The sequence below is a fragment of the Sceloporus occidentalis genome, unplaced genomic scaffold (assembly GCF_023333645.1).
Source record: "Sceloporus occidentalis isolate IW3139 unplaced genomic scaffold, rSceOcc1.0.p SCAF_2, whole genome shotgun sequence".
NCBI lineage: Eukaryota > Metazoa > Chordata > Lepidosauria > Squamata > Phrynosomatidae > Sceloporus > Sceloporus occidentalis.
This window is the reverse complement of record NW_028316982.1, coordinates 146,306,951-146,319,165: the sequence shown is the minus strand read 5'-3', so window position 1 is coordinate 146,319,165 and position 12,215 is coordinate 146,306,951. Positions and strand designations below refer to the sequence as shown.

Genomic DNA, 12,215 nt, shown 5'->3' with positions numbered 1-12,215 from the left:
CAACTCTGGAGACTCGCCCAGCTATGAAATCCATTGGTGAGCTTGGCCAAGTGACACTCTCTCAGCCTCAAGGGAAGCCAATCTTGCCAATAAAACTCAAGATAGGTTTGCTTTAGAGTCGCCATAAGTAGGAAATGACTTGAAGCCATGCCACAAAAAACAACAAAGCCTCAAGAAAGAGCCAGTGTGGTGTAGTGGTTTGAGCACTGGACCATCACCTTGGAGACCAGGGTTTGAACTACTGCTTGGCCACAGAAACCCACTGAGTAATCTTAGGCAGGTCACATTCACTCAGCCTCAGAAGGAGCCACTAGAAGAACCACTTCTGAAAAAATCTTGCCAAGAAAACCCTGTGACAGACTTCCCTTAGGGTCGCCATAAGTCAGAAACAACTTGAAGGCACACAAAAACAACAACAACAGTAACACACTAACAGGGCTTAATCATACCTCACAACTCTACACACCAGGATACAGCCATCAACATGGGTAGGGAGCACGGCAGCTGTGGCAACAAAGAGAGGTGACAGAGCCGGTGGTGCCCATAACACAGTCTGGCAAACTATCTCACAGCTGTACCTGAGGAGAACCCACAAACTCCCACTGCCACCAGGGAAGAGCAGGAGGGAGAGGAGGGATATAACTTACAATCGCATATATGGGCCATATGTTGTGCAGGCCTGATTTGACTAATGTAGGTTGTGAAACAAGTAGACAAAGAACAGATATGTTTCATATTTCTTAAACTACAAATGGACAAAACGAAAGACCATCAGATAACCCAGAACATCACAGAAGAGCAATATTAGCTTAATTTGGATTTAGTCAGTATTCATCTGCATTGGGTTTTATATACCTTATTAAGAGAAATATGTGTCTCTCTTCAAAATAGTTGAGGTTAGTGTAATGGGTACTTGTTAGAGCTGATTAAATCAGTTTCATCTTGGTACTGAATATAACTCAATTGGGAATAAAAAACAATAAAAAACTGTCAGCAGAAAATGAATATATATTTCCTACCTTCATTTAGGTGACTTTTCCAGAATGTGTTAGATGGATGACAGTAGAGTTTGATGCTCATTGTGGAACTGCTCAATCAGAAGATGTACTTCGCTTGCTCATTCCTGCTCGAATCATCCAGATTTCAGCATTTGGACCAAAACAATCTTCTGTTCATGAAAATCTCAATTCTTGGATAGAACTGAAGAAATTTTCAGGCTCATCTGGGTGGCCTACTATGGTCTTAGTGTTACCAGGTATTTTTTTAATGATAGCTGATCAAGACGGACGTGTAGTTTTAGAAAATAAATTATCTGACTTCAGCCAGGTAGAAATGTCAACTTTATGAATGTAAGATTTTAATAAGTGAAGTGGGATTGAGTTTTGTTCTGTTTTATGTTTCAAAATGCACAAATCTAAGTGTATAATTATTTGAAACAGAAATCTTTGGAAGTACCAGTTCCTTTTTATTGCAAAGACAGGATCAGTTGGGTATCTATTAAAACTTGTTCATTGACAGAAGACAGTTGTGCTATGAAATTACTACTCAGTGCAGATGTACTTGGTTTGAAACACTCAAACATTAATACTTTTTTCTGTGGTGTGCACTGTACATAGCCATGCCAATAATTAATTGGAAAATAACATAATGTATAACAAGTTCTGTATGTAATTTGTGTAAATGACTTTACAAATGATCATACAAATGCCAAGTGTATTTTGAACCTACTTATAGCATGACCTGTTGTCAGTTTTTGTTACTTCACCGATCCTTTCTTTCATTGTAGGCAATGAAGCACTTTTCTCATTGGAAACAGCGTCAGACTATGTGAAAGATGAAAAGGCTACTTTTTATGGTTTCAAGTGTTTTGCAATTGGCTATGAATTTAGTCCAGGCTCTGATGAGGTGAGGATGAGTTTAATTACTGCAACATTTTTAAAAATGATAATAATTTTTCTGCATGCAGATTACATGCATGTTAACTTAATCGTACTTGTAAAATTTCATACTTGAAATTCTTCTGTAATAATACTGCTTTTTGTTTAGAACTTTTTTTCAGGTCTATAAATCAGAGCCCACTAGAAGGATTTAAAGACTTAATAATGAGGGCAAATGTTTATATCCCTTGAATCATACAGATCTGCATTTTCTTTGTACAGTGAACCCTTAGTTTCCACTAGTGTTTGTTTTCCTTAGACCCCTGTGGTTATCAAAATGCCGTTAAATACGATGGCATGGTAAAATGGTGTCTCTTATATAAAATGGCAAAATCAAGGGTTGCTTTTTGGAATTTATATTTTTTTGAATATTTTCAAACAGTGGATGGTTGAATCCATGGATAAAGAATCCATTGAGGGCCAACTGTATATCATTTTTGTATACTTTTCATTACCCTTGAAGCTCTGTAGTTTCACACCCCTTGTCCACATAAACTGGAAAATGAGAATATTTTTTAAAATTTTATTAGCGGATGTCCATTTATCCATGTCATTTATGGCATACCAGTTGAATACCAGCAATGTAACTTTATGAAAGAGTAGTGGGAAGTGAAAAAGGATTGAGCTGCTAGGTTTTAATTTATATTACTTAGTTGAGAACATTACTGATCTTCACAGCAATTCAGTAATTCCTCTGTCTTAAAGTGCAATAGCATCCAAAATCCACAAAATAGTGATACCTTTATGGGTCCAACCAAAATACACAAAATACTATAGAATCATAGAGTTGGAAGCGACCACAAGGGCCAAACAGTCCAACCCCCTGCCATGCAAGAACACACAATCAAAGCATTGCTGACAGATGGCCATCCAGTCTCTGTTTAAAAACCTCCAAGGAAGGAGACTCCACCACTCTCCAAGGGAGTGTATTCCGCTGTTGCAAGCTTTTGCAATATGTATTTTGTGCATTTTGGTTGTTCCAATAAAGGTATCACTGTTTTGTGGATTTTGGATGTTATTGTACTTTGCTACATGGCCAACACAGCTACCTCTGATTATGTCCTCTGCCTTAAATAAATCTAAATCAGTTTAAAAAAAATAAAAGATAGCCCAGAAATCTTCAAAATCACTCTCTCTCTTTTGATAATCTCACTCAGTTGTTTTATCTAGATGTTCAACAGCATGTTCAACAGAAACCTAGTGTGCCCTGACCAATGATCTCTCAGCACCTAGATGACCAGGCATACTTTTTCTCCAAAGCTGTGATCTACATCCCCCATGGGTCTAGCCATGGCTTGACTTTATGCTCCCAAAAGGAGGGGATGGTGAATTATGCTGTTGTACAAAATATTTGCCTTTTAGAGATGTGAGATTTATAGCAGCCTATAAATTTTATTTGACTAGTTTCATGAAATGGAAGGTGGGAATTTGCTAACACCCAAGGTCATTTAAGTTTTTTTTTTTTTCTTACTTATTTTTAGGGTATCATTCAGCTTGAAAAAGAACTGGCCAATCTAGGAGGAGCATGTGCAGCTGCTTTGATGAAAAAGGATCTGGCACTTCCCATTGGTATGCATCTCTTAAAAAGCATTGAGCACAGAATTGTAATGTATATGTTTTCAGGTTGAAAAAGAGGTGAGGGTGTGACATCAAAGATTACTGTCTCAAAGCTGTGAGATTTTTAGGCATGCTTTGGCTTCTCTAACCCGCTTAGCTTATTTCTGCTAAGTAGCATCCCCTGATGCCATATCACAAACTGCTTTTGAGTTGTCTCCCAAGTTGCAGTAGAAATGAGCTATGTGGTGCGCAGGGCTGGTGTGTGATGTGGGAGAGCCAACCAGAACTCTTGGAGAAGATTGTCAACAACTGCTCTATAGCAGGTTTAAAAAATTACAACATATTACAAGCTCATAGTATTTTCCTGAAGCTAGTACCCTGTTAAACATTTTAATTAATTGTCTTCATCCCTTTTTGTGTTCTGGTCTACCAGAACTAGAAAGAATGATTGGCTCATAATTTTTTAGTACTCATATTTGTTTAATTTTTTTCCCCTTTGGGATTTGTTTGTGTGAATTTATGCATTTCTTATCCATTTCTCAAGTGGGTTTATCATTAGAAGAGCCAGCCTCTCAGACCAACAATTTGAAAAAGCTTCGAAAGATTCTCTTTCGTAGGAGTAAGAAAGTGGAGTGAGATTAAGACAAAAGTCAACTGTCCATTACATGGGAATTTAAAATGTTTTTTAAGCTTTTACTTACACACTCCTCCCTCCCCATTCATGGACTTGGAGTCCACGGTGTTGCTATTTCACTGATGGCAAGTGGAGAAAGACAAAATGGTGTGCATGGGAGTGTGCCACCATTGTAACCAATGGAGACTTGAATATCTGCATTTTTCCGGATTTGCGGTGTGGGTTCTGGAATGGATCCCCCGCAAATCATAAGGGACGACTGTATTCGATTTCATGATACATTTTATTCTTTCTAAACAGGCAATGAATTTGAAGAAGATCTTGAGATACTGGAAGAGGCTGCTCTGCAGGTGGGTTGTTGCTGACTGCCCTTGTAAAATAAAATGCTTGGGCTTCATTGCTAATTGACACAAAACAGAAAAATGTTGGAAGTTGGTTTAATTGGTTTGTATAAGATAATGTTTTGTAGTATTCGTTAATACCCAGTGGGAATCTGTTGTGATGATGTCTGCTGCATGGAAGCTCTCCACCTTATTTATTGTAGCTAGAGCCACCTTTTTAGATGTCTATAATTTCAACACTTCATATGCAGTCACAATGATATGAAATCTGCAGTTGGGATTTTTCAGTTAATTTCTATGTAAGCTTGAGAATAGATTTGATTACAATAGAGCCATATTCGTTGGAGACTCAAGGCACAGTCCACAGCATATGGGTTTGCCCTTCGTGCCAACTCCAAAATTCCTTCTCTTCATATGACATAAAATAAAATAGTTAGATATATTTAGATAGGGGCAAGAAACAGAAACAATAAGAGATAGAGAACACTTATGAAACTGACAATTTAATATTGGAAAAACAGAGGCAGAAGGTAGTTGAGGTTTTATATCTCTCCAAGGCTCCAAGTAAGCAAATCATAGAGGCCAAGGTCCATATGCTGCTATGATTATTTATTTATTTATTTATTTATAAAGCGCTATGACAGGTTACCGAGACAGATTCAGAGTCACTTCTAAAGAAAAGTTTCCTCTCATCTAGTGAGAGGAAGAAAACCAATCCCTGCAGTAGCAGCAGGTAATCTTGGTAAATTGGGGAGAAATGAGGTGAATGAAAATGGAAAGGTAAAAAAGGATAAGTAAAAACTAAAGCAAAAACTTGCCTGATGAGACTGTTAAAACTGGCATGGGAGGTGCAAAGCATAGTAGGGCTTGTTACTTGCTTTGACTATCCCTGTTTCACAGAGGAAGTTACAACACTTATAATTCCTTTTGTGGCAGAGGAATGGGTAGACTTTCTGAATACAGTGCCTGCTGAGCCAGGGCCTGAGTCCTGCTAGGAGAGAGTTCCAAAGCAGGCTTGGAGCCAGCAGCCTCTTCTTTCCCACAGCACCCAGATAGTCATCAAGAGGCTCTCTCTCTCTCTCTCCTGGGATGTTCTGCCAATGTTAATATTAGTACAGCCAGTGGATTGCCTGTGAATGTTCAGCAACAGATAATTTAGACTTAATTTATATTTTTGGGAGTTGCTTGGGAGGCCTGAAAAGGTATTGGGACTACATGTTGCTTGCAGACCACACTTCATGCACCTGTTCCAAATTTTCATCACTTCAGGACTTTCTAGTAATTGGGTACCAATTTTAAAAATAATTGGGTTTATTCCCAAAGGTAATCTTTTTTTAAAAAGCAGTAAATTGGTGAAGATGCTAAAGAGTCTATGTTTTCTTAACCCTGACCAGGTTTGTAAATCTCACTCAGGAATCCTGGGTAAAGGTTTAGCATTGTCTCATTCACCGACTATCTTGGAAGCACTTGAAGGAAATCTTCCATTGCAAGTACAAAGCAATGAACAGTCATTTTTGGAGGATTTTATTTCCTGTGTTCCAGGATCAAGTGGAGGGCGGCTTGCACGGTAATTACTAGCTTGTCCTGCACTGCTGTTATGGTGTTTTTGTTTTGAGGTAAAAATATGGCATACACTATCCTTCTAAAGTGATTTTTGTTGTCTAAGGATCGAAACAGACAGCCATAAAGGAGCTGCTCTGTAACTGCACGCTGCGACCCTGATCTGGCATTTTCTGATCCAAAAAGGAGCTGCAAAATGCTGCTCCTTTTGGACTGGAAAAGGGGCACTCTTCTCTGCTCCTGTGGCGTGCAGCATCTGGTGACTGCACCACAAGAACTGCCCCAACGCTGCTTGCCATCTGCTCAGGTGGGCAGCATGAGGCCAGATGGGGGACAAAGTTGGGGCATGCAGCATGCGATCACGACATCCTCATGCCGCCAGGAAACCGGCTCAAATTGCCAGTCTGTTCAGCCCCTTTATTACATTTGAAAAATAAATATTTTGCTTCCATTTTTGTTTAGATGTCTGAGCAGCTTTCAATATATACAGGAAAGGCATGTCATGTTGACATGGAATTGAAATAATTTAAAATGCTGCAAAGCTGATTATAAATTTAAGCAAGTGATTTAATCTGTACATGTAAAAAGACAGATTTGTTACAGAATAGTAAAATAGAATGCAACTGGTAGTATCCTAGTTTTTCTTCAGTTCCTAGTAGCTTTTTGTTGACTTCTATCATATTATAAACTGCATGTTAACCAAACCTTGTTTTAGACACTCTGATATTGTATCATCATGAAGGATGATGCTGTAAAGGTTTTTAAATATGTGTGTCATTTTATTATTTTGGTTTTAGATGGCTTCAGCCAGATTCATATGCAGATCCCCAGAAAACATCTTTGATTTTGAATAAAGATGACATCCGATGTGGCTGGCCAACTGTTATTACAGTGCAAACAAAAGACCAATATGGTGATGTTGTTCATGTGCCAAATATGAAGGTAATATTTTGTGAAGTTAAAAAGTGCCTTTTCATGTTAGGTAATGACATTTTAGCAGTACAACTTGCATTTGAGAGAATAACATTTTGAAAAGTAAAAAATGCAAAAATCCACTCGATATAAAATTGGTCACTGTGGCGCGTTACAGACCGCCCAAAATGGGTGGTCTTGCGGCGCTGCCGGTTGCTGCGTCCAGGAACCGCAGCAGCCAAACCGCACAGTTCCCAGGCGCAGCAACAAAGAAGCGCCAAAATAGCACTTCACCTGGGGCCCGGAAGAGGCACCGCGAGGCGCGCACTCGCGGCACCACTTGTGCGTCCGCAACGTCAAAATGGCAGCACCGCTGCCATTTCGTCGTATTAGTTACACGCGAGGGGCAAGATGTGTCAGGAAGCGCCGCCCCCACGCGTAACGATGGCACCGCTATGTAACGCACCTATGTCTTCAAGCTCAACCAGTTTATAGATACTTTATTCACAAGATTGGATTTACCGTGAAGAATCATACACAGATGGCAGGAGGATCATTTCACTATGATTGGGTTTTCCCTGTGTATCAGACAAATTTGCAGGAGCCCACATTCTTGTTTTAGTTGAGCCCCATTCCCTCTCAGTTTGTTTTTATATCCTGTGCTATCAACTGGTCACGTTTTGCCTTCCCACTCAAACCAAGTCAAATTTAAAAAATAAAAGGCAGGAAGGATAGATGGAAGGTGGAGAAGAGAGAGCGAGAATATGAACCAAAAGGAAGAGATAGAGAAAGTTAAATAACAGGCAGCAGCTCCTTAAAGGCGGAACAGCTAAAGAAGGGAGAAATAAAAATAATAATAAAAATACCCCTCAGATTGCCGTCAATGTGTGAATCTCTGAGTTGGATAAAGCAGAGGATTTGAGGAGAATATTACATCCATTGAAAGTGACACCAAGGTGTTGAAACCACTAGGGAGCCAGAGAGCCACTGCGGGAAACAGAAAAATTACCAAAGCAAGACATAAGGAAACAAGGGCTGGAAGGAAAAAATAAGGATGGCGAAAAACAAAATCAAAATTAGTTAATAAGATAAAATAAAAACAATGAAATCTCCAACGACCATTTCTGGGAAGCATCTTGGAAACCAGGAATCTATGCTGAACGTAAGGGCTAACTTGAAATGGAGCTCCTCCTTATGAGCATGCTTGGTATCGCCACAAACAGCACTTGAAGAAGTGTGTATTGGAGATGGAGAGCAGCAAACACAGCCATGCAGAGCTCAGTCAGGTTCTGAACACAGCGAGTCACAACAAAGTGAAACACAACAATTTATACATTATTTGTTTAAAATGTATAAAGTTCTGCCTTAACTACCAAATGAAACCCAGCAATACCAGAAAAAAATTGAGATGGGAGAGTCGATAAGAACAGTAATATATGGGGCAGGAAACGTTATAAGACCAGAACAAGACATAATGCATTGGGAAGACATAGAAACAGAATTGTATTTAAACAATATTAATTTGACTAGTCTGCATACAAAAATTAGAAAAATGATTACTAGTGAATGATTACAAAGAAATATATGTGGGGAAATGTAGTAAAAGAATTAGATCAAAAATTTAAACATCTAATAAATGATAAGCAAAAAACAAGAGAAATGAATTACCAGAAAACTATGACTTCAGATGAGGAACTACTTCAGAATATTATAAAATACACAAAAATTATAAAGAGAATGAGAGGCAGGATAGAATGGAAACAGATAATAGGAAAAGGAAGATAGAAGACGATACAAAACATTTACGTGATACAGAGGTGGAAGTGGACCATGACATGTGGTGGGAGGAGGTGGAATCTGATACAGCTGATGATGTAGAGAACTCAGCAGATCAAGAGAATGATAAAGAGTTGGAAACAGACACATTGTTTCACTTAGAGGATTTTAAGAATTTAATGAAGAGAGTACTGAGAACCCTAGGTTTAGACAGTATGGGTACATCAAAGGATGAGATGGTCAAAGAGGAGAAGAAGCAGGACAGGGTGGCCTCAATAATATGGAGAAAAGTACCTCAGGGGACATTGCCTGTATTATTTAAATACTGTATTTGATTCAGACTGAGTGGAGCACACCATTAAATACCAGGAGTTTACAGGGGCACTCCAATAAACTATATTCTTTTGAAAAGGGGACACAGTGTTGGGTGAAGTGGTTGAATGTAGGGCAGATAATGTCTTAAGTAAGGCACATAAGATGTCGTCATTGTCAGTGATAAAATTGGTGGCAACATCCTTGTTGCAAGGGTGGTACTTTGGATGCAGGAACTATTGGGTATAGCAACTTATGCATGCTGAGACTTTCTTTCTAGGTATGCATGTGGTAATTTCCTTTTTGTGTTACACACTTGCCCACTTTCTATGTCTCAGACTCCATTTTTTTTGTCATCAAGGAATAGAGAGATCTACAGTCCAATTTATTAGTGAAGGAATCAGACAAGCTATTTCATTGGGTGGAAAAACACAGTCAATCACAGTGATATACCTGAAAGGTGTTTTGAATGTCAGGGCGGATTATTTGTGCATTGTGCATTTGGGAGAATGTGCACTACTTCCCTTGGTGTTTCAAGATCATCAGAGAATATGGGGTCTGTTCAAAGTGCATCTCTTTGCAACAGCACAGAATACTAAATTAAAAAGGTGTTTCCCCATAGTTGAAAACAGAGAAGTGAAGGCTCACAACTCACTGACAGTTCATTGGCCAAAAGGCTGTCACTATGTATTTCCATCAGTGCAAAAGTGTTACACAAAATACAAAAAGAGAGATTGTGGTCTTAGTGGCTCCATACTGGCCCCGCAGGCCATGGTTTCCAATTTTACCGAGAACAGCTATCAAGTCAGAATGCACAAGGAAGCCATTGAAATCCACAAACACCTAGACAACTTCAACAGGAAAGAAGAAACCCTGAAAGTAAACCAAGTTTGGCTACCAGTCCTGAAAAACACCAAAATCAAGACCCAGCAAATGCAAATGAAAACCACCCAGGGTCAGGAGGGTTTCCCAGCAGACATGGATCACTAATTAAATAGACACCTTGAGGCCTTGACATTCAACAACAGACCAACGCACAGATTAACATGTGAATCACTTCCTCTCAGCCAAGGGTCACACAGTATATATACCCCACTCACTTCCATGCCAGCATTCTCTGAAGATGCCAGCCACAGATGCTTACAAAATGTCAGGAATAAATTCTTCTAGAACATGGCCACATAGCTCAAAAAACCCAGAAAAAAATTAGTGAGAATGTCAGTGGTTGCCACGTCAACCAGACCTGTTGAGTCAAAATCCGATTTGACATCCCAATTATAGTGGATTGTTTCTCCATGCCATCCTGTGAATGAGAGATTGGATTTACCGTAAAGATTCCTTCAGGGATGAAGGAGGAATAATACATATCTACCCAGGTAAAGTAGGAACAGTGGAAAATTATTGGAGTAGGGCTAGATAAACAAATTGGCTGAGAGGAGACAGGGCTCAATAGTCCTGCAGATTCTGTTGGCACGCGGGGAAGACCCAATCATAGTAGATCGATCCTCCTACCATCCCTGAATGAATTTTCATGGTAAATCCAATCTCTCATTTACTATTCAAATATTCTGTAGAAAAACATTCAGTCTCCTGTGTTTAAATATCAGTGCCTCCCACAAGGACTTTAAAAAGCACCATTTGTTTTTTACAACTCTGTTTAATTGGGATATTTTAGACAGAAACCCTGCTTTCATTATACAGCTAAGGTTTTAGTGCCATTTTTTATCAGAAAGGAAGAACATAATTTAACAGTAAATACATTAATGTTCACATCTTGAGCTTCTCATCTTTTAAGTCTGACTTTGATTTTTAGGAAGTGAATAATGAAAATTGTATAAATGTTTAACCTGTTTTTTTCTGACTTATGGCTACTGAAACAAAAAGAGATTCTCTGTTAGATTGTTTCACTGATTTAGAAGTACTTCTGGAAGACAAAGATGTTATATTTAAAATGAGACACATTTGGTTTTAAATCACTGAGATTTTTAAAATAAAGAGCAACATTAAAATGCTATGAATAAAAATTTCTAAAACAATTCAGATACGTTTGGATTTGCTAGCCATTTTTTCCCCTCCTATATCCTCATGTTTCTTCCTGAAATTTCTCAGGTGGAAGTCAAAGCAATTCCTGTTTCCCAGAAAAAATCATCTTTACAGCAAGAACAGGCAAAAAAACTGCAACGCATTCCTGGTAGTCCAGCAAGTGGTGGTGGTGCTGCTGCTGCTAGCACTGACATGACCTTTGGAGGACTCCCGTCCCCCAAACTTGATGCTTCATATGAACCGATGATAGTGAAGGAGGCTCGCTATATTGCTATTACAATGATGAAGGTAAATTGTGGCATTTATGTCATATTTCTCTGAGGAAAGGAAGCTGAGCAGTGAAATAGCGAGTTGCATTGTTTCCATCAAAAGAAAGCATTTTTTTTTTTACGTTGGTATATATTGTTCAGACTAAATGCTCTCTATAGAAACTACTGTTGATATAAATTGCAATAGCAAGTACCTTTCTATATCACTTATTGATGTACTAATGTACGGTTTACAAAGTGTTGGCTAATTGTCCCCAACAAATTGGATACTCATTTTAGCGACCTACCGAAGGATGCCAGGCTGAGTCGACCCTGAGCCCCTGACTGGTATTGAACTCACAGCATTGTGGATTGTGAGTGAGTGGCTGCAATTCAGGCATTTAACCACTGCGCCACCAGGGCTCCATAAAATAATACTTAGAGCTTTGCATGTGATTATACTTTTATCATTTCCCTTTGGCTCATTTTAAGACAGGCAATTACTCTTGTAGTCCTTTCCCCAAAGATTACAGGTTTATTGAAGTGGGTTATTCTCATACATTTACTTCTTCGAAAAATTATTTAGGTTAGATAATATTTTTTTGATACACAGTAGAGAGACCACAGTGTAGCAGAGAAAATAGTGATCATGTGATTGAGTCGGTTATATAAGACTTTGATATAGAGTCACCTTTCCCATTCAGAATGTTTCCTTCAGGAATAGAGCACGTTTATCCATTTCAAGTTGTGTCTGCTCTATATTTTACAGATGTGGAATTACTATTTTAGTTAGCATTACCACTGATGCTATTTGATGTGCTCTCTGCTCTATAGGTATATGAAAACTACTCTTTTGAAGAGTTACGCTTTGCTTCACCAACACCAAAGAGGTAAT

General features: G+C 38.7%; 1 protein-coding gene across 2 annotated transcripts in view; it reads left to right on the top strand.

Annotated features, from left to right (window-relative positions):
- MYCBP2 (MYC binding protein 2) overlaps window positions 1–12,215 on the top strand; it is a 178,281-nt gene that overhangs the window by 85,220 nt on the left and 80,846 nt on the right. For both annotated transcript variants that reach the window (XM_089511145.1, XM_089511144.1), the window contains 8 exons: window positions 1,030–1,255; window positions 1,787–1,905; window positions 3,419–3,506; window positions 4,429–4,478; window positions 5,864–6,036; window positions 6,827–6,971; window positions 11,139–11,360; window positions 12,155–12,210. In XM_089511145.1, the coding sequence (XP_089367271.1) occupies window positions 1,030–1,255; window positions 1,787–1,905; window positions 3,419–3,506; window positions 4,429–4,478; window positions 5,864–6,036; window positions 6,827–6,971; window positions 11,139–11,360; window positions 12,155–12,210 (1,079 nt within the window). The remainder of the gene's footprint in view (window positions 1–1,029; window positions 1,256–1,786; window positions 1,906–3,418; window positions 3,507–4,428; window positions 4,479–5,863; window positions 6,037–6,826; window positions 6,972–11,138; window positions 11,361–12,154; window positions 12,211–12,215) is intronic.